General features: G+C 42.5%; 1 protein-coding gene across 8 annotated transcripts; it reads right to left on the minus strand.

Moving 5' to 3' along the window:
- Positions 1-433: 433 nt before the first annotated feature.
- On the minus strand, positions 434-18,475 carry LOC310678036 (uncharacterized protein). Of its 8 annotated transcripts, none has more exons than XM_083441315.1 (4): positions 18,261-18,475; positions 16,961-17,022; positions 16,747-16,791; positions 6,024-6,443 (listed from the first exon to the last, which is right to left on the minus strand). In XM_083441315.1, the coding sequence occupies exons 1-4, from the start codon at positions 18,293-18,295 to the stop codon at positions 6,310-6,312; spliced, it is 276 nt and encodes a 91-aa protein (XP_083297441.1). In that variant the 5' UTR covers positions 18,296-18,475; the 3' UTR covers positions 6,024-6,309. The 8 variants fall into 8 exon arrangements, 2 of the variants coding, with proteins under 2 accessions (XP_083297441.1, XP_083297440.1); XM_083441314.1 differs by having other exon boundaries at positions 16,961-17,073; XR_014511571.1 differs by lacking the exon at positions 6,024-6,443 and adding an exon at positions 10,930-11,092 and having other exon boundaries at positions 16,961-17,073; positions 18,340-18,475.
- Between the last annotated feature and the right edge of the window lie 4,111 nt (positions 18,476-22,586).

The following is a 22,586-nucleotide window of genomic DNA, read 5'->3' on the forward strand; positions in this document are numbered from 1 at the left end:
ACTGCCTGACAAGCAGGGCTCAAACAGACAGGAGACCGCCTGGGGTGAAAAAGAATTATTATTCACAATGGCACACACCTCTTTCCAAAGGGAGGATGGCTGTTCAGCACCTTGTAAATGCCCAATCATTCATCCATGCAGATGTAGGAAGGGGTGGCAGTGGAAGAGAAATAGACGATGCTATATATCAAGCAATAACAACCCTAACCTTAAATTGAAGCTATATGCCTATACAGTACTCATTTTTGATGCCAAGACCAGCAAATACACCCACCCACTTAATATCTTAAGAAGGGCTTTCACAGATGCAGGAAAACATTGAGTACTGTAACAGTAAGACAAACAGAGATGAGCACAGTAGGCCTGAGAAAAAGATACTCAACACAGAGCAGGCAAATCCTAGCTGATATGTGACACTTTTAATTCTGCCTAATTGATAAGATTGGAACAGCAAGATCTAACAGCTTGTGAGCAGATCTTTGGTTTCCTTTCCACTAGCACGATCACATCTGGTTCTTCTGCAATTTATTTTCGCTTCTCCTTGCCCTGCCATGTAATCTTTGCTTCAGCTAATCCAGTCCACTGTTCAGTAAAATGGTGCAAGTCACCCGAAGGGCATCTCCAAGGCAAACAGAAATATAGAACAGATCTCAGAGGGGTTTGAGTCTACTGGTGTGTAATAAACAAAATAATGTATAAAGGCATATGGAACAGTCAGTTAAAATCATTGAAAGAGATAAAACATAAGAAACACAAACCTTCACTCCCCCCACGATTACCAGCTGCCCTTGACTCCAGCTGTCAGAAGAATTAAGTGGCTTGCTAATATTTTGCAAAATACGTTCAGGTTTTGGTGAGTCTTCCAGGGAGCTGCACAGTGGTGAAATAACTTATCTATATTTACTTGCATTCATTGGATGTGCTATCTGGATTGGTATCCATTCTGTACATGAGACAAATAAGCGAAAACACTGACGATTTTCACTCCTGCTTCTGTTTTCAACAGAATTCTCAGACACCTTTGTTCTGAGCAGGGCTTTTTTTCAGCCGTAACTCATGAGCACTCAGTTCTGGCCCCCCTCAGGTGTGCACCATTGCCTTTATAAGAGAGCAATGGAAGCATTTGTGGTGAGTTCCAGCACCTCTTTTTTTCTAGGAAAATAGCACTGGTTCTGCATAGTAGGAATTTTGATAAAGCAAAGAGATTCTTGTACTCTTTTGAACCTGTGGAAAATGTGAAGCCAGGGAGACCTGTAGAGAAAGATTATGTATTTATCCATGCACGTGCAATGCACAATTGATTATATAATTTGCCAGAATACGTGATCAGAGAGATTTCATGGAGTGCATTGTTTTTCATGAAACAAGTCCTAGGTGAGTGAATCCTGGAAGAACCATTTACTCTGTGTCATCCCTGAAGCAGAATAGCTTTTTCTATATTAAATGGTGAATTTGGTATTATTTCTGTCCCAGATTTAGATAAAGAGTTTCCCAGAAAACAAAAACAAAAAAATTGCTAGAGCAATCATTCACCACAGTTGTCTGTGGTACAATACATATTTATAAAGAATAAATGACAGGTGCTATAGCAAAATCTGACCATGAAAATAAACTCTAGAATTAGAAGGAGATAGCCTACAGAAGAAAATACCTGACTATTGAGATAAGACAAGCAAAGAATTTTTCCAGTCTAGCCTCGAGGACTTATTTTCTGTTATGATACATGGTGATCATCAATAAGAAATATACATAGGACAGGAATAACATCTATTAGATAGAATAGCCATGATAAACATATAATTCAAACTGCCAAAAACTGATTGTAGGTGAGAATGAAAGGAGGTCTGTATTCATATTGCATTGAATTCAAATTTTGTGAAGCTCAGAACAGAGAGTGAGATTTATGAACAACCTTAGTACCATTGATTTCAATAGGTCTACTCTAAGCATGGTGAAGTCTGGATCCACCCCAGCATGCGTCTTAGCATCCTGGAACTGTAATATTTATGAGTGCTGGGAATTGTAGCTTTGTAAGGGGCAAACCATAGTTCTCACAAAGTGCTTTAAAGGTGTGGATGTGATTTAAATGTATGGTGTGTATGCAGCCACACTGTTGTGTAACTATTGCACAAGCAAGGCCTTAGAACTGCCCTTGACTGAAAAATATTAAAGGCACTAATTATGGCACAAATATTACAAGTTGTATTATTGATCAGAAATTGCTCAGTGGTATCTTGTTTGGGCTACCCTTAACACAGTTTTTGTGGGGCTACCTTTGAAGAACACTCAGCTGATTCAGAATGTGGCAGCCAGGTTCTTAACAGGATCAAGTTATATTGTCAAGCATGGGATTCCCTTGCTGCAGCAGCTGCACTGAGCCCCAGATCACTTTTGAGCCCAATTCAAAATGCTGTATAAATCCCTAAACAAGAGATGGGGAACCTGTGGCCCTCCTGATGTTGTTGGACTACAAGTCTCATCATCCCTTACCATTGGTTTTTCTGGCTGAGAATGATGGGAGTTGAAGTTCTTCAAAACCTGGAGGGGCACAGATTCTCCATCTCCACCTGAAAAGCTTAGGACCAGGTTCCTTTAAGGACCACCTTCTCCCATATGAACCTGCCCAGATATTAAGATCTTCTGGTGAGGCTCTTCTTTGCACCCTATCATTATCTGAGACTCCTTTGGTGGGGATGTGGGAGACAGCCTTTTTGGCTGACATACTCTGTTCCTGCCTAGTAGCTCCCACTGCCTCTTTTCTGCTGCCTTCCACCATCTAAGACTTTCTGATGATATTCTATGATTTGATGAAGACTTTTCTGTGTTTTTCTTTTTCATGGTTTTAATGTGCTAGTGGATTGGTTTTTTATCACCTGTTGATGTCTGCTACTTTTAACCCCATCTACTGCTTTTTTTTTTTTACTACATCTTAGTTTATTGTTATTTTTCCTTTTTTTATTGTATATTTTGCTATTTCTTTGTTTTATTGTTAGTTGCTTCAAACATTTTTGTTGAAAGAGAAAGCCAGGATATAAACTGTCACATTCAGTTAATATAAGAAATAAAAATGCTAGACACTGGTGTAGAAAACAAAGAAGCTATAGCCAGTCATACGGTCTACAATACAGTCCTCTGAAATCCATAAGCAGAGAAGTTGCCACCTACCGAGTCAGATAGTTGGTCCATTTAACTCGGTCTTGTCTACACTTACAGGACGTTCTCCAGTGTTTTAGACAGGAGACATTCCCATCCCTTCTTGGAAATGCTGAGGATTCAACCTGGGCCCTTTGCATGTGAGGCAGATGCTCTAGCACTGTACACCAGCCCTTTCCAAAGCATGTGCTGGATTGTAGCCACTATGGTCAACAATACAATGTTGTGGCTTTGCAGCAGTTAAAGAGGCCAAAGTACACATAGCTAGGGTTAACCCATAGCTTCAAATGTGAGTCTTCCCCACTACCCATTTAGCTATTTTACAAGGCTGCAATGGACATGATAAGCTAAAATGGAAGTGAATCAGAGAATACAGCTTACAGATTTCTCCAAGGACACCCTAACAGTTCCCCGATAATTAAAGGCTGAGTTTCTGCTTGTACCTCTCTTTCTGCCTTAAGCCACTTCTTGAGAGCCAGTGTGGTGTAGTGGTTAAGAGTGGTAGATTCGTAATCTGGGGAACCGGGTTTGCGCCTCCACTCCTCCACATGCAGCTGCTGGGTGACCTTGGGCTAGTCACACTTCTTTGAAGTCTCTCAGCCCCACTCACCTCACAGAGGGTTTGTTGTGGGGGAGGAAGGGAAAGGAGAATGTTAGCCGCTTTGAGACTCCTTCAGGTAGTGATAAAGCGGGATATCAAATCCAAACTCTTCTTCCTATACCCTCCTTTACAGGTCAAAGTGAAAAACTGGGACGCCATCTTCCAGGGCCGCATGAGTCGCAGGACTGCATGAGATCACGGCCCTGAAAAAAGCATTGCAGTGCCCCAAATGGCCGCTGTGCTCTTGCGTGAAGAAACAGGGTGTCCTGGTTTTCCCAGGACATTTGAGGGGTACACCATCTTTAAAGGAAGGAGTCTACTCCTTTCATGCATTCCATAGTGGGCTGCATCATATGTTTTAGGAAAGGAAGGAAAGAAGGGTCCCTGTTGCGAATGATTCACAAAGGCTTAACTTATGCAAGTGCAAAACTCATACAGCACCATGTTCAGGACTGAGCATCAATAGTGCTGCTTGGAGCTTCACTCTCTATTCCATGGGCACAGCCTGAGCTTATAAAGCCACAGGACTCAATAGCGGCTGATGTTCCCTGGAATTCACTCTCCGAGGAAGTAAGTTATTAGTTCACAATTAAAAACAGATCTATCTGGTTTCCCAAGATTGATTGCACACTTAATCAGCTCCCACTTGCCTATACAGTATCACTGAAATGGAGAGATAATAAAGCCATGGTTCTTTTAAGAGAGCGACTGCACTGCAGATCAATTTCTTCAAAATCTTCATGTGTGCAGAAATCCTGTGGGATGAATATTTCATAAGGGGAACAACGCCGTTAAAATTAATAAAACCCCAGCCTGCCTAGTTATGAACTACAGTGATTACTGAAGAAAATAATCCTGCTCATATTTTGTACCACCAAAGTTGGGCCCTGAAGGCATCCAGGGAGAAAGGAGAACGCTTTTGAAGTGAGGTGTCACCAAGAGTAATAAGAGTTTCAGAGACACAAAATCCAGGGAGAGGAGCCTGCGACAACTGGGGGGAAGCTGAATCTTGTTCTTGCCTGGGGAAGACTGAGAAATTGAAGTTAATTAATTGTTACACACTTTCCCTCTGTGTCAGGCCCACTCCTCAGCTTCCTGAGCAGAAAATAGGAAGATCTAGAGAAGCAGCATTTAGTCACTCCGTATTAATTCCTGACAAACATTCCTGACCTGCTTTGTCAAAATCCAGCTTGTGTCCTGAAAACACCAATAGGTTTGTTTAATCTTTAGGAACATAGGTCGCTTGGCTAGCGTTCGCTGTGGAGCTGGCCTACATTCCAGCTGTGCCAGCCACACTGTGTCCATACCAAGCCTTTTGTGATAGTTCTCATTTGACTGCCACCCGACATGTGTGCAGGAGTCAGGTGTGTGTGGAAGGTGCCTCCTGCCAGGGGCTCTCGTGACGGCCACACCTTCCCACCTTTTCTGCAGCAGTGGAAAGGGCAGAAGCCCCCTCCATCCTGAAGCACAAATGTTAAAAGAATAGCTCCCTCAAACAAATAATTGGAACCTCGGTCTCAAAGCATAGGTGGAAACAGCTGGACTACATCAAGAGTATAATAGCTATGGATGCTGAACAGAAAGAATGTGGGAAATGATAGAATATATGGGCAATGCGGCTGGTTTTAATATTCGGCATTTTATTGGCTTCTGAGTGTGTGTGCGTGTGTGCTGTGATGTTACACGATTACCTTTTATGCATTTGAATGGTCTAAAAAGATATCAAATAAATAAGATCACATGAACCTCAAAGCCTATTTTGCACTTCTGTCTAGGTTGCACCTGAGGTAGGTGCCCCTCTTGTCATTCGATTTAATATAATGCAGGCCATGAGGCACATTACTCTTTCCAGCAGGGTCTCTCTCTCTCCCCCCACCCTCAGCATTTTCTCTTCTGGCTTCCCAGGAAACTGATCGTGTTTACAATTACATTTCTCCAACCGTTCGCTAAGAAAAGTAGCAAGCAGATGCTAGTCCCAACTGAAAGCACCAAATACATAAATAAGCCATTTTGGAAATACCAGATTGCTCTTTTCTCAGCTGTTTTCAAAGCAAAAGCGTATAATAAAAAATAGAGTACAAACATGTGTCAACAGGTCTTGTCTGTAGCAGGTCTGTAGTTTGGCATTACGCTCTTTATTCAGAAAGGAATGGGCAGGAGGTGACAGAGGGCTGAGGCGGTTATGGGAATGGAATGAATAAGTAAGAATGTAAAATTAGGTGTTTTGATTTTTATTTTTATTTTTTAAAAAAATGTTAACTTGATAATGTATTCATAATCTTCTCTGCTTATGACACACACAAAAATGAGTGCTTGCCTTCTGAAGCCCTCATCTGGCAGCCAAAGATAGCAGATTTCTAAGAGCATTTTTTATGCTGCTTTGATGAGTGAGAGAAAAATATACAGAGCAGCAAAATGACATTTTTCTATAAATTTCACAGTGCTCAGCAGGCATGCGAGTATGGCAGCATTCATTAAGATTAGTTAGAATTACTTAAGCACCGTGAATTTTCTCTATCAAGCTGGTAACTGGGACACTGCGGATTAGTTATTGATCAGCCACTGTTAATACTCAGAGCTCTTTCCATGCCTGTTGTTGTGGGGAGTGGGAGTGGGGGACGCCGTCTCGCGAAGCTGAAGCTGTGAAATTCACAAATTAAACAGACTCTCTTCATTCTCCCTTTTGTTTCTAGAACAGACAAAAAAAAGGTGGGGGGAGAATGAGAATTAATGTGTTGCTTCAAATATTTTCTCTCTTCCCAGGCTCAGCAAATTTCTTCAGCCCTCACAACAGAGCAGGGCATTCCAAAATGGCTCCTACCAGCCAAGCCGGTCCTACCATTTAGTGGAGTAAAGCAGATGCCCCGGGGAGCTGGTTTGGGGCATTGTGAAAAGGTAGCAAATTCTTCATTTATTATTGAATTTTTATCCCCAGAGAGAGGTGCTTGTAGAAATGTTTGCCTTGGCTGCCAAAATAACTTAGCAAGTCTTGGGTTCTGTGTGCCTGGAGGATGGGAAGGCACATGCTGTTCCACCTCAGGCAGCAAAAGATTAGTGGCCAGAGGGGTGGGCTGGCGATGTGCACAAGACCTCCCAGCAATGATGTTGCTGTGGCTTACCAGGAAGGAGAGGGGCAAGATAGTGAGGAGGTCAGTGCTACACCACACAACAGAGAAAACAACCCAGACGTTTGGCTGGTACATCCACACGGCACCAACCTCCACATTGCCTTGTCTCTGCCTTCCAGCAAGCTGCAGTGACACTGCTGCTGGGAGGCTAGATGCATGCTGCTATCCATCCCTGCCAGCCACTATTGCAGCAAAACGTATTGAAGCAGTTCAAGATAAGTTAGCAAACATTGCTTGAGGAGGAGGAGAACACTATTGCCTAATGTAGTCATAAGCTTAAGGCTGCTAGTAGGAACCCAATACTACTCCACTGCAATGACTGCTGTGCCTCTTCCAGGCTGGCAATATGTGCTGCGACACTGTTCTTACCGGTGCAGCCCTGTTTCACGGCTTTCACTGTTATGTACTCTCTCTGTCTGACTCTTGAAAGATGTGAACTGGAAAGGCAATAGCACAATAGCAGAAGATATGTTTTATGTGCCTAAGGTTTAATCTCCAGTGTTTTCAGTTGAAGGGTCCCAACAAGGCTAAAACCTCTGTTTGAGATCTGCCAGGTGGAAGAAGCAACAATGGAATACATCAAACAATAATTTGACTCAGCAGATGACAGCCATATACTGTATGTTCACCTGATTCTAACTCTGCATAGCAGGAACAGTCAGTTGTGGTAATGAATATTAATTGACCCTCATTTGGGGGAGAGGCTGTAACTCAGTGGTAGATCATATGCTCTAGGTTCAGTTCCTGGAATATTCAGTCAGTGTGGACAATATGAAGCTAGATGATCAGGCTAGGTATGGAGAAATGTCATGTGTTCAAATTATGTGAAACTGTCCATTAGGGTTTTAAGGAAAGAGGGAGTAAGCCGCTGTTGATGAACCCTCAGTGCTGGGGTAACCAAGAGCATGTTGGCTAACACTGCGATGTTCATCCCACTGAAAGGAACAATGAGGTGTACATTGAGATGTATGTCCCAATGAGAGGGAATGTCAACTTGGCATTTTCTTCTCCCTCACCAAAAGACAGATTGGGTGAAATAGCTGCAGACAGCTAAGAAATAATGCAAGTAGGGGATTTTCACAAACATTTCGTACGCACCCCAAGTTTGGGCACAAATATGGAACCTCATGAAAATTCAGTGCAAATTCTTATAGTCAGAACTGAAGAACCAAGAATTGTCAGAGGGGAAAGATCATATTATTTCTCCTCTATGATCTTTTCTGCTCCGGGTATAGCATACAAAATTATTCTGTAATCATATAGAGCTGGAAAGATATTACATCAGATTTGGTCAACCACACAATTTATCTAGAGAATGATGTCAGCAGGTTGTTTTATCCCTGCAGGAAGCCTCTATTTCATGATCTGGCATCAGCAAAGTTGCATGGGAACCAAATTCCAAGGTAATGTTTTCATCCATGAGAAGTCATGCAAACACTTTAAAAAAGTGCCAAGTATTCTATCAGAATTCATGCAGTTCAGTGTATATATTTTTAAAAATGGAAACTTGTAAATGAGAAAAAGAACTGGCAAGAGACAGAGAAAGCCATGCATTCATGTATTATTCTATAATTAATCCCCAATGCAAGATAAAAGTTAAGGGCAGCATAGGGATGGAAGGCTATGTGAAATTCAGTTATTTCAGTTTTTCATTTTTCCAATCTTAAATTCATTTCCCCACATTTCTGTAGGAGCTGATACTGGGTGGAGCCAGTGCTGTTGCTAGGTAGTGCTAGGGCTGTGTCTCGCTTTGAAGTAGTCCGTTTTCTCTCTGTCTCTCAGCCACTTATGAATCAGAGGAGAATGACAGAAGTTTCTCTCTGTCTTTGTTGGGTGGTTGGAACTCCAGTTGCCTAGAAAGCACCTTCAGGAAAGTAGGACCCAAGGAAAAGGGAATGTTCATACTGTTGGGCTCCACTTCACAAATGGTCTCCAGTTGGTCCCACCTAGCTTGTCTCCTTAATGGGAAGGCTGGGTGGGGCAGGGAGAGTATATAATGTTGAGTGCTGCTACTCTAAGGAGCACAGCTGGTGGAATTCATAAAACAGAAAGATCCTGTATACCCTGGGTGTCTATTTATAAAATGGAAGACAATTCATCACTCTAGATAGAACCAAAATGATGAGATGATTCTCACAAGCAGCTAAGGAACACTCTTTTCCTCCAAAGGTACCATACTTTGCTATTATCCTTTCTACTGGACTTTATTAGCTCCATCTTGGGCACCTTGCAAATGTAACTTGCAAAAAATGAATGGAATTGCAGGGTGGGACCACTTCCTTCTATCCCTCTCCCCTTCCCCCACAAAACACACACACACGTCTCCATCTGCAGAAAGATCCTGAGTGAATTGCAGATATGGTAATGCAGGATAGCTTCTAAAGGAGATCAAATACTATTATTATCGCTCTCTTGCTAAAATGGCTTGTATCCGTAATGTAACTTTCTTTTCATGAAGGTCAACCAAGCCATTACAGAAATGAATGGAGGCACTGTGGGCTTCTCTTGGCTAAACAAGAATGCCTTGCCCTGAGCTTTGCAACAATGAGGAGCCATCATGCTGAAGGTTTCTGTTTCCTTAAGGGCATGAGAGCCAATACATCATTAACTAAACACAGAGGTCAGAGGTCTCCACTTATATTTTTCTCATTTTAAATGACTATTTAAGGAAGGAGAATGGAGGAGGAAATGATGATGTGGATGAGAAAAATGAAACAATTCACCTACATGCCAAAAGGTTTAAATGCAACTGTTTGATTCTCTATGGACCCATTAAGGCTTCAGGAATTCAGCAACATCCCATTTCGTGGCTGGATAAATAGGTGCTCAAGCACACCCAGAGGAGAAAAGCTATGAACAAGACCTCAAGGCAGTGCTCACTTCTTGACCCTTCCAGGGCTCTTAAAAGCTGCTATAGTGGTACAGCTAAAGAATGCTGTGATTGGGCACAGAAGTGGTTCACCAGGTGGGGCAGAGCTGCTATGCTAGCTGCCTGGCAGGTGAGTCACTGTTGCTTACTAGGAGAGGTGAAGTGGAGGGGAGATCTGCATGGTGCAAACCAGGCCCACCAGCTTGGCCCCAGGGCTGCACATGCCATGGGCGTGGCGGCATCTGACACTGGATGAGCACATCAGTGGGTGTGCTGACGTTGGACGTGCATGCTGCCACAGCATGCATGGCCCCAACACAAAATGTTGTGGGTGCCCAGCCCTGTCATGGGAAATGTTGTGGGAGCGAGAGTACCCACAGCCCTGCATACTCGGCGCTTATGGTGCAAACACAGCAGCAGAGCCCATCTGGTGCTCTTGCTCCTGTGTTGGACCAGCACCAAACTCCCCAATGCCTCACTTTTCCCCCTCCCTGTAAGCAACAGCATCCCACCTGCCAGGAAACCAGCACAGTGACTTTACCCTACATGGCAAGCTGCTTTTCTTGGGGTGTAAAGAACAGCAGATTCAAGTCCATGCTCACCTACAGTCAGCTGTCGTCATTCTTTCTTACCGTAAGGGCCACCACAGACCAAAGAAACAGGTTAAGGCATGTTCCCAGTGCCATGACAGTCTCTTTTTCCACGAATGTGTAGCATATCAACAAACCAAACAAATATATTATCATTCTTTGTCATTGGTTAGCTGGCTTGGTCACTGCACTTTCCTCCACTCAGAAACAAAGCACTCCACAGCTTGAGGCTTGAGATAGAGTCACTCTGCCTCCATTGCAGGCACAAATGGTGGGCCATTTCCCCCCATAGTAGGAGTGGATGGTATCAGTAGTGAGAGGCCAGAGGCATGAGCGGGGGTAAGACGGTGGGGCATGCATGCCCTGCAGGTAAGATGGAAATGGCGCAACCTCTTTCATTCTCAGGCAATGACTAGGGGGTGAGGGGAAAGAGAAGGAGGGGCTGGTTATCAGTGGATTTCTGGTCATGTCACTTGCAGGTCCCTTCCCTCCCAATTTTATTTGTATGCTTCTTTTCCACATAAAAGAATCGTGCTCAGAGTAGCTTACAACAAAGAAAATGCAAATGCATTTCAAACAAAAAGTTTTACATGTCTTTATTCAGAAGAGAGGACTACTGTGTTTGGGTCCTCCTTGGGGGTTTCCCAGTAGAGCATCTGATTGGCAACTGTCAGAACAGGATGCTGGACTAGGTGGGTCATTGGCCGGATCCAGAAGGCTCTTCTTTTGTTCTAAGTGTTCCATCTCATACCTGCATTTAAAATAAAAAATAAAAAATCCATACAGGATTTATATTTAAATAGCTATTTTGAATGTGTTTTCCCACAGAATGCATCTTTCTAAATTTATTTGATGCTAAAATACAATATTTATATGGATTTGTGTACTTTGTGTCTTCTTCATGTTCTACTTTCTTTTACACAGAGGCCTTAAGATTCACTCTTAGCTTAGCCTTAGAGGAAGGATGAGTCATCTTCCAAAAGCTGATGCCCTTGACATTCCAGGGCTGAAAGTGAACCCATCACACTAATTATTGGTTCAATAAAGAGACATCCATCACCCCATCCTGGGCCATATACCTGCAATTTCCATAACAAAACTGTGATTGGCTACAGCTGGAGATGTAGGGAGAGAGGGGTGGTCTCTGCTCCCTCCATCACCCAAAACATAGACAGAAACCTGCTATTTGTTTTAGTTCTGTGCTTGCTGGATACAAGACAGACAACCCAAACAAACTGCTGCCTCTCTCTTCTAGAGAGGGATGGTACAGATACATTGGTTAGTCTCTGCACCTGCCAGGGGGTTGGACGACTTCAGAACCCCGTGCAGATACTTATCAGACAACACAGCTTGCTATTTGTCCATGGTCTCTGATTTCTCCAGCTATTCTGTGGCATCTCTCCCTTGAGATCATAGATAGATCCACATTTTTGAAACACAGGATGTAACTCAAGCCATTCCAAGAGGGTTGCACAAACTACTTGAGCAATGCAATCTTTTTTTAAATATATATTTTTTTAAATTAAAACAGCAAGGAGTGATTTTTAAAAAAACCTCCTAAACCCAAAGGACTTTCAGCTGTCACACTTCTTCAACAAAAAGCCTTTCTATTTTTTTCTAGTGACATCTTGCTTGTGGCTATTTGCAGAATACATCTCCCAGTTTATTTTGCTAACAGGGCATTTCTATAAATGTCTACTCAGAAGTATGATCCACTGAGTTCGATGCCGCTTACTCCAAGGTAAGTAACAAACTGCAGCCTTAAAGATTACCTCATTTTGCTTTTGTTCACATTCAGCAGTGAAATATCCTATTCCAAAACACCTGTGCTCTAAAACAGGGAAGTGTTTTTCAATGTATTCTGAAAAATGTTACGGCATTATGCATTGCCTAGTGAGGAATAAAAATCAAGTTAGCAGAGAATCCCTGTGTTTGGTTTTCATTATTTACAAATTCTGCAACTCAGCTATCTCCAGCTCTTAGTTATTCTTCTTCGCTTTCGGCTGGGAGATAAAATGTATCAGAATCCTGTTTTCTCCTTTTAACTCCAATGGACCTCAATGAAGAATTAAGTTGAGGATGGCTTCATGAAATTTTACACACACACTTTTTCAGTGTGTGGAGGAGGGAGTTCATAAGTTGGATACTGGATACCTGATCACTTGTGCGCACAACTCTTTCCTGAATAATATGATAGGCCATTCTACCAGGACATTTTCGCCTAAATGACTCCCCATGATACTGAGGCAAATGTAATGTTCAAAAAGGCTTCATTTTCTCATTTCTGTAGCACTTTGTGCCCATAAAGTATTTTCAGGATCATCACAAATGGAGACATGAAATGCTTCACACACTCAGAATAGAGTCCAGAAATTTTGGGAGCCACAGAAACTACATTTCCTATTGTTTCCAGCATCTCTAAATGTGGTTGCACATGCTCACAGCTGTGTCTAGGCCTAGCGCAACCCCCCATTTTCACCCTTTACCCCTGCAGTGCTAACTTCAGGAAAAGGAGGCAACAGAAACAGATGCTGAGGCGGAAAACACAAAGAGATTCAGCTAGGACTTTTTGGAGTCATGCTCCAGTTACAACTGGATCCAGAGAGCAGACTATCCAAGTGCCCCTATTTTCCAGGAACAGTCCTGGATTTACAGAAGCCACCCAGGTTTCTGATTTGACCCTGGAATATCCTGCTTTTCCTTAGGACATCCCTATTTTCATCAGAGAAATGTTGGAGGGTATGAGAGAGTCCAGCCCTCATCCTTTATGATTCTGCATCTTCAACAGGGTAGATTGATATGAGGTACTCCAAGTCTGAGATAAAAATTTGCTGGGTATGGTAGTTGAGAGATCTGGGGTTATCTTTTAGGTGTCAATTCATAAAATTAGTAAAGGTAAAGAAGGTACCACTGACTGTTAGGTCCAGTCACAGACGATTCTGGAGTTGCGTGCTTATCTCGCTCTATAGGTCGAGGGAGCCAGTGTTTGTCCGCAGGACAGCTTCCAGTTCATGTGGCCAGAATGACTACTAAGCCGCTTCTGACGAACCAGAGCAGTGCACAGAAATGCTGTTTACCTTCCCGCTGGAGCGGTACCTATTTATCTACTTATCAGACAGCTTTCCAGGTCATGTGGCCAGCATGACTAAACCACTACTGGCACAACAGAACACCGTGACGGAAACCAGAGCGCGCAGAAATGCTGTTTACCTTCCCACCGCAGCGGTACCTATTTATCTACTTGCACTTTGACGTGCTTTCAAACTGCTGGGGGAAAATAGATATGCATTTTGATATACCGGGGTGGGAGAGAGACCATGGTATAACACCCTGAAACAAAGTGAAGAGATTTGTGTTGCAGTGTTATGGAGATTGCTTTTTCAATTCTCACTTCCTAGATATGTGCTTACTTTAGTTTGAGCATGTTGTGGCTGGTAGATAGGAACATTTGTGTGGCAGGGCTAGCTTAACCTCAAGCACACTGCTATAGAGTTCAGATGAGAGAGAAATGTGGTTTGGTTTGCATTTTTATGCGGACCTACCTAATTCACACTTCCCAAAACAATACAGGAGCCTCAAAAATTGCACTTCTCTGAATTTTGCAGTGAAGCTCTCCAACCAAGCTGTGTGTACATAAATGTGTTATGTTAGGGGAAAGTGTGTATAAAAATGCAAGCATTCAGTGAAAATAAAATACAAAATGGATTATATTAAGGAAGATTGCATGCAAACTCTTTCTATCAAGTATAATTGCCCACAAAATGTGGAGAAAACCTGAACTAAAATGCACAAAAATTCCCATGACCTTTTTTTTTTAAAAAAAAACAACAAAAAACAAATTGATGCAAAAATGTGGAGACGTGAAGTAATGAGGAACAGAAACTGAAATGGACAGATTTTCCCATCCCTGCTGTGGGCTTCAAAGCTAAAAGAAACTGTCAATCCAAACATCCAAAGCACAACAAAATAAGGGGCAAATAGGGGTGTAATAATACTTGGCTGGACATTAAATGGCACAGGGAGCTAACGTGCAGATTGTACTGGTCACTTTATATGATCTATAATAAAACCAATTTTGATTTAGACAAGTTGTCATGGACAAATTGCAAGACTGGAGAGACCTTGAATGCCCAGACCTTCCTATGCCATCAAGGCCAGGTGTGTTGTAAGTGAAGATGGGATTGTCTGTGACATGCTTCTCTCCAGTTTGTTCATGACCTTTTCAGCAGAACGCTCCACTTTGTATATTTCTGTAGTTACCTCTGACCTCTTCAGATGTAGTCACTAAATGAGTTTTGTATAAGACCAAACACAATTTTTTCTCCATTTGTATTCCGCATGCATGCCAACAAATTCTGATAAGCCGCATGCCCTCACACTGTTTCATTTGTATGTGCTTAATCTGCCTTTATCCTATTTGATGGAGCATCTTCTTTAAATTGATTCAGGCACCAGCGTAGTAGGGACTTTGCATAGATTTTGCATGCATGACATTTCTGCACAGTTGGGTCGTATTATACACCTAACTGAGCATATTCTACACATAAAATTCCATATTCGAAAGCAAAACCGAGTAGAATCAAATGACAGGTGGAGAGAAGTGTGATAATGCTGGCTGTTACTTGATTCTTAGGCATGATCGTTTGTTACTGATTAATATTTAAACTTTCTGGATTCAACATGCGACACCTTTTGACCTTTTTTTGTCCTTACAGTTGGTCTAGGCCTCCAGATGTTTAACAAAACCGCAGTTCCCATCCTCCCTGACCACCGGCCATGCTGTCTGGAGCTGCTAGGAATTGTAGATTCAGCAACATCTGGAGGGCACTATGTTGGCTACCCCTGAAATAAGTAGTTCCTCCCTGGCCCTCTTTCCTGGAATTCACTATAACCTGGATACCTCCATTGGTTAGAGTGTGATCATGGCAAGGTTGCATGTTTGATCCCTGTATAGGATAGCTTCATATTCCTGCATTGCAGGGGGTTGGTTGGACTAGATCAGCGGTTCTTGACCTGTGGGTCCCCAGATGTTGTTGGACTAGAACGCCCATCATCCTTGAGCTCTGGCCTTGCTAGCTAGGGGTGATGGGAGTTGTAGTTCAACAACATCTGGGGGCCCACAGGTTGACAAAGGCTGGACTAGATGATCCTCAGGGTCCTTTCCAACTCTACAATTCTATGATTATGAACTGATGGATAAAGGGGATTTATGGAGTGCTAGTCATGATGACTAACTCCAGTTATCAGAGGCAATATGTCTCTGAAGACCAGTTGCTGGGGAACGGCATCAGAGCTTTATTGCCTTCATGTCCTGCTTGCAAATTTCCCATTCGGAACTGGTTGGCCACTGTGAGAAAAGGATGCTGAACTAGACGGCCCTTTGGGTTCTTATGAATCTAGCAGGGTTCTTACGAATGGCCTCCAACTGCTTGTTTTTAGTCAGGAGGAAAAGACACACATAACCATTTATGGTTCCTTTGCAAGGATACAAAGTGTGATACTTCTCAGACCCATGATACTGTACACCTACACTTCAATATGATCTGACCATGAGAGGCATCTTCCAATTCCAGCTGCAACACACTGGTCAAGGATCACATTGCATGGCCATCGTTCTAGGTGCACATCAGAGTAAGCCCTGTGGAATTCAGCCGGACTTATATCCAAGTGAATACACGCAGCATCAGCAGTTACCCATGAAACAGAGCACTAAGTGAAACTGCCTGCAGCCATGTGATGCAATTCAGAATGGGTGATTGTCAACCTCACCTATACACTCTGTTAAGTGGCAAGGAAGGTGCTTCTTTGTGGGGGGTGCTGAGTCAACCCCATGGAACCAAAAGTTGCTGACATCAGCAGGGGCGACTGTTCAGACAGCAACTGTGCATACACCTGGTACTAGCTGCCCCCCAGCCATTCAATATAACTGTAGGATATTGATTCAATAGCCATGGAACCACCAGTGGATTCCCCTAGCTAACACCCTAACCAGCCACTGCTGTACAGGATCTGGCTGCAATGCTATGCCTACTTCCTTGGGAATAAGACAAGTTTACCCTTGCATCTCAGTATATAATACAATGGACGCTCGGGTAGCGAAGGTGATCCGTGCGGGAGGCACGGTCGCAACCCGCAGTGTTCACAACCCGCAACACTGCATATGCATATGCGCAGGTTGCGATTCGGCGCTTCTGCACGTGTGCAACCGCCAAAACCTGGAAGTAACCCATTTGGGTACTTCTGGGTTTCAGCGGGTCTGTAACCCAAAAAAATGCAACCTGAAGCTTCTGTAACCCGAGGTATGACTGTATATGCAGTATATAATATGCATCAGATGGCTTTGTCCATCAGCTTAAATCCAGGCACTCAGGCTTGCACTGATATGTGAGCCAGGCTGTTAATTACCTGATGTTGCTTTGTGGGTCTGCCTTAATAGCACAGCAATTGTACCTGCAGCAGTTCCAATTATAAATGACAGAAAGTAAAGAAAAAAGAATCTGATGAATCCATGGATTAGCTAAAGAATTATTAATATGAAAGTGCTAAAGAGCTGGAGCAACATCTGCCCTTCATAACACGAAGGCCTTGGTTGTGAGGTGGGAGAAACAGTTACACTTACCAACAAAAGTTGTGCAAATCTTAGTGAGTTGCAGAAAATTCCAGTGGAGGATTTCAATGTGCCTGGCAAGTGAAGAGGAGTCAGAGGCTGACATTAAAGGGGCTTCACACAGCCTGAAGAAAAAAAATGGATTAATATATGCTTTATGCTGCAGCGAATTCTAAGCAGCAGCATTTTTGATGAGCTGAAGAATGCTAATTTGAAGAATTCATCAAGAAAATGTATTGATCAATATTTTATTAGCAGGGATTAATATTTCCTATAAGGGGAGTTAATGATTAACAATATTATGCTTATGTCGAGGGCAGAAGAGAATTTAGAAGCTGAAGACTTATGCTGCTATCATAGTTTCAAACTCTTGTGTAAAAATGCAAGCAGCAAGTTAATAGAAAAAAGATACACCCTGGAGTTAAAAAAAAGAAACAATCCAACAAGAATCCTCAATGCCTTTTGGTAGCCACATTCATTTAGGATACCCCCCTCCTGCAGCTGATTCTCAGGCAAAGTATTACATGCAGTAAAACCAGGTAGAAGCTGGAGAGCGGAGTACCAAGATGGCAGAATGAACTGTACCACTTCAGGCAGTAGATGGGGGAATGTTTTTTGATGCTTCTCCACATAAAAACTCCCAATAAATAGAAGCACAACATGGATAAAGGTTTTCTATATTGGTCCCCAAGCAAGGGAGGCCAAGAATAGCCCTGGGGTAGAGGGTCATCCCCCCCCCCCCCACTGGCTAGCACACTACCTTGGATTCCTATCTCAAGTCCAGCTCTGCTTTGCTTAGGAGTAAGGCTCTTAAAGTTTGCTAGAGAGAACATTTTCAAAGCAATCAAATGACATTTGAATAGATAAATACTCTTTCAAAGATGTGACAAATATATGTATTTTGCTGAGATTAATTTCTCTACTGAAGTTCTTTCATTTATCTCACAAGTATTTTCAAAGTCTCTTCTATCAGAATAAAAGCCAAAGATGAAAGTCTTTATTTATATAACTGATATAAGATATTCCAGATGCAAAGAGAGAGAAGTTACAGTTCGGGTCTTGTTTTTAATGTTTTAGGTTTTGTTTTAACATTCTCTCTCCCAAGCTTATGTCCACCGATGAATTCAAGTGAACAAGGAACATCCTAAAATTAATCAATTGAGGAGTCTCAATGCTTTTGTTAAATGCAAAATTTCAGAAAGCTCTATATAATATCTCCCACTGGTCACAAGAAACAACCGGCATTGATCTTACAAGTTTGTGGATGTGGAGTGTTCAGTACACTAACTTCTTCCACATCACTCACACTCACCTGTTGGTATAGCTATGGTGTACATTCCTTCTCATTTCTAGTATTTGGTTGCCAGATGTGATGCATGAGTGTTACTTACGTTCTGTTGGTAAAAGAATTAACTCAACTAGGCATGTGCAATCCCTCCCAGTAAAAGAACTTTTGCTAGTCTTACTGAGGCCACACTGAGACCAACAGCACTATGACGTTTCGTAAAGCAGTCATGGCTTCCCCCAAAGAATTCTGGGAGCTGTGGTTTGTTCTGGATGCTGATTGTTGCTAGGAGACCTTTATTCCACTTCCAGGGCTACTATTCCCAGAATTCTCTGTGGGCTGGTTGCTGATTCACCCCCCCCCCCCAGCCCAGGGGGAAAGTTATAGCCTTAGATCCCTCATTATGGTGAACAGGCAAGCAGAGAGCATCATTTTTATACAGAGTGGCCTGAAACCTGAAACACACATCAAAGTGGAGCAAGTCAGAAACAGACTGGAATTTGTAAAATGCACATTACAGAAACAAGGCAAATCTGAGATGTGTCCTAGATCTAAATACTTTCCTTAGTTTCTTTTGAGGGATAACTTTCAGCTGCAAGCACCTGCGGTTCTTGTGAAGTGATGGAGCCTGGAGGAACGAAAAGGGAGCAAGTCAGAAACAGACTGGAATTTGTAAAATGCACATTACAGAAACAAGGTAAATCTGAGATGTGTCTCTGTCATACCTGCTATTTTCAGACCAATTGCCCACAAAACACTAGAGAAGATAAACTGATTTCATTTTTTCCCCATCCCAAAATGGTTATGGCTGCTTTACTGGAAAATCATTGCCGCTAGATTCATCTCCCCAGAAGGATCTACCATGACTGCAAATTTCATCAAATTCTACCCCAAAGTAAAAGAACAAAATACAGTGCTACCTCAGGTTAAGAACTTAATTTGTTCTGGAGGTCCGTTCTTAACCTGAAGCACCACTTTTGCTAATGGGGCTTCCTGCTGCTGCTACCGCACCGCCGCCATGCATTTTCTGTTCTCATCCTGAAGCAAAGTTCTTAACCCGAGGTACTATTTCTGGGTTAGCGGAGTCTGTAACCTGAAGCATCTGTAACCTGAAGCGTCTGTAACCCAAGGTACCACTGTAGTGAGAAATGTTTCCTTTTTAAATAACACCGCCAAAATAGTTTTAAAAAGCCTAGCACAAACAACCTCTGGACCTATTTAACTGTAAGCTGGCAGGCGTTATTTCCTCTAGAAAGGCCACTATGTCTACAAATCCCATCCATTTCTGCAGCCAGATTTTTTATTTCCCAATAAGCATGGGGGGCGGGGAACAAAGCCTCATTTTTCCCCAGAGGGGCTTTGCCCGAGATTATGAATTGAACTGGGAAGTCTCTGAAGCATTTTGGATCAAGGCAGATAGTTTCTAAAGTGCCAGATCAGTGTCCAAACTGTTATAAAGCAAGCATTTCGCCCTAGCTGTCTTGCAATACATGAAGCTGCTAACTACAGCAGAACCAGGATCTTATACTGGGACCTTACAATCCAAGAACCTTCTGCTCCAGGGCAGGAATCTAAGCAACAGGCTTAAAAACTAAAGCAGTCTTTCTATTCTTCATCCATCTTTAATAAATGGGGCAAGGGAAATCCCATACATTGAATAGGCACCAGTCATGAATTATTGAACTTACTAATATAACATATGAATGCTCTATAACTTGCATTGGATTATTTGCAGTGGGGGCTTTTTATATAAAGAAAACAGAAAAAGAAAATGGCTGTTTAGTACTGGTATTATAAGTCTGCTAGCCTCGTTATTATCATAGGCTTTCATTAGAAATCCTTTATATCTGTAAACAGTACCATTAAAATAATTGTCCTTTAATTCACATTTATTTATTTTTTATTAGCTTACCTATCAGCTCTAGCAATAAATAGAATGCAATTGTCAGATGCTGCTTCAAACTGTCTTAAAAGATGTCAATTTCCACAGTAGTACAAGGAACAGATTATATAGGCAGGAGGAGGAATCAATGACTCAGCACTCAGGAGACACATCCCTGCTTGTTATTTCTGCTAAATCATCTGTTTCCTTCCCTTATGGGCAATACTTGCCAGGGTATGCAGATATACTTAAGGTGATGGCAATTCGGATTGCTAGAGGAGGAAATTTGAGGATAAAGTTAATTTGATATTGCTGATTTACACAAGTGGGGGGCTTTATGGGAGAGGGGGGTGCTCTCTGCATAATCAACTTATTTCCTCTCCTTTTGTAGTGCCATGTGTTAAAACTTGATGTAAAATCAGTAGAAGCCAGGCGTGTGGTGTGGATTCTGAAGTCTGAGATTAAAGTGGATAATTTGCTTGCAGCAGCTGTAGTCTCAAGAAGCAAAACAAGAATAAAGAACCCCCACTCCACAAGGGGGGGGGGACCCAGCAGGATCTGAGCAATGTGCCCATATGAAAAAAGGCACTTTAAGCAAGATGCTGTTTAATTTTTTTAATTTTTTTTACACATTTAATACAAGCAAGGCTGTTTCATTTACATCCAGCCACTGATTTCAGAATAGGGGATTAGTGGTATCTTCAACAGATGTTTCTAATAAACTTCCTGAATATGATTTTCTCCCTACAGGGATTAGAGGGACATAGAGGAGTCATTAGTTGTGAAATGGATTTGTCTGGATTACCATGTATTGTATTTAATAAAAAATAAAAAAACCCACAGCTATTTTGCACCAGTCTGAATAAGGCATTCCATTTTGTGCTCTAAAGGAATTTACATTGTCTGTAGATTTGCAAAAATATGACTAGAGCAAAATTTCAATCTGTTTCTCTCTGTGTGCCATTTTAATATTCATTTCCTCAGCAAAAGGGTTGTTTGAAAGACTGCAAAGGTATTTTATAATGGGTGAACATTTGAATGCTTCAGCTCCTGGTGCTTAAATTCTTGTATCAAAGGCATGAGGCTCTAATGACCTGGAAACTCACTGCTCCAACCAATGCCAAAGGGCCACATCCAACCATCACAAATGTTGAGCGTGAGGTAAGAAAGGAAGATCACACCCTGTCCTAATTGGGCACCCTTCCACATCTTTTCTACTCTGTTGCTCTAAGGTCATACAGTCGTACCTTGGTTCTTGAACAGAATCCATTCTGGAAGTCCATTCGACTTCTGAAAACATTTGAAAACCAAGGCGCAGCTTCCGATTGGCTGCAGGAGCTTCCTGCACTCAGTCAGAATCCGCGGATGCTGCATCAGACGTTCAGGTTCCAAACAACATTTGCAAACCAGAACACTCACTTCTGTGTTTGCAGCCTTCGGGAGCCAAAACCTTTGAGTCATAAGGCATTCGAGAACCAAGGTACAACTGTATTGAGTTCAGTAGGATTTACTGATGAGTTAACACTGTAAGATTTGGGAATCTGTGTTTCTTATGCACCAGATCATATAAATAGACAAAAGAGCAGGGGATTTACTTGGGTATTTTCTTTTGCCAGTATTATCAGCACCACCACTGCCTCCATTTGCCTGATCCATTTGGACCTGAATACCCCTTGTGAAAAGCACCCATTGGCCTTCTGAAATCCTTTCATTTGTCATAACAGCTCCTCCACCCTGTAATCCTTCTCCCCTTCCTCCTCCTCCTGTTTATTTATTTATTTATGCCACACCCATCTGGCTGGGTTTCCCCAGCCACTCTGAGCGGCTCCCAGCAGAATATTAAAAGTAGAATCAAACATTTGAAAACTTCCCTAAACAGGGCTGCCTTCAGATATCTTCTAAAAGTCAGATAGTTGTTTATTTCCTTGACATCTGATGGGAGGGCGTTCCACAGGGTGGGTGCCACCACCAAGAAGGCCCTCTACCAACCTAAACATCACCACCATGCTTCTCCTTTGGTCGCAAGATACCCATGCCGTTCATGCTATGACCCTAATCCCTTGGCTGTGAAAGCTGGTAAATTGAAAATTTCACAGTCCATTCTGTTCTGTCCCAGTGTGGTGCAACTCCATCCTGCTATATTCACCACTCTCTTCGGTACCTGTACTGTTAAGCTAAAAGGAAATGGTGGGAAAGTCTGGTGTTACAGAATGCAGTAACATAGTAGCTCTTTGCTTGCTGAAGCCTTTTGAAGAAGCCACACAGCCTGGTGTGGCCTTTCTGTAGGTTGCGTAGCACCGGGAGATGCCACACAGACTGGCACAGCCTAGGAGGAAGTTGCCCCTCCCGCACAACATCAGGAGACAGCATGCGGCCTGACACAGCCTGGGTAGAGGTTGCCCCAGGCAATGCAGCATCACACAGGCACCACACAGACACTCCAGAGGTCTGCTACAGTCACAGGATAGGTA

This window comes from Podarcis tiliguerta, assembly GCF_965153285.1.
Source record: "Podarcis tiliguerta genome assembly, chromosome: 5".
Classification (NCBI taxonomy): domain Eukaryota; kingdom Metazoa; phylum Chordata; class Lepidosauria; order Squamata; family Lacertidae; genus Podarcis; species Podarcis tiliguerta.

Bases quoted from the DNA above. Each gene is read 5' to 3' on its own strand.
- LOC310678036 (XM_083441314.1), bottom strand. From the start codon at position 18,295: ATGAGAAGGAATGTACACCATAGCTATACCAACAG. The intron at 17,074-18,260 runs GTGAGTGTGAGT...TTTTTTCTTCAG, and splicing joins CACCATAGCTATACCAACAG to GCTGTGTGAAGCCCCTTTAA. The intron at 6,444-16,746 runs GTAATTAACAGC...TGTCTGTTCTAG, and splicing joins GACCCACAAAGCAACATCAG to AAACAAAAGGGAGAATGAAG.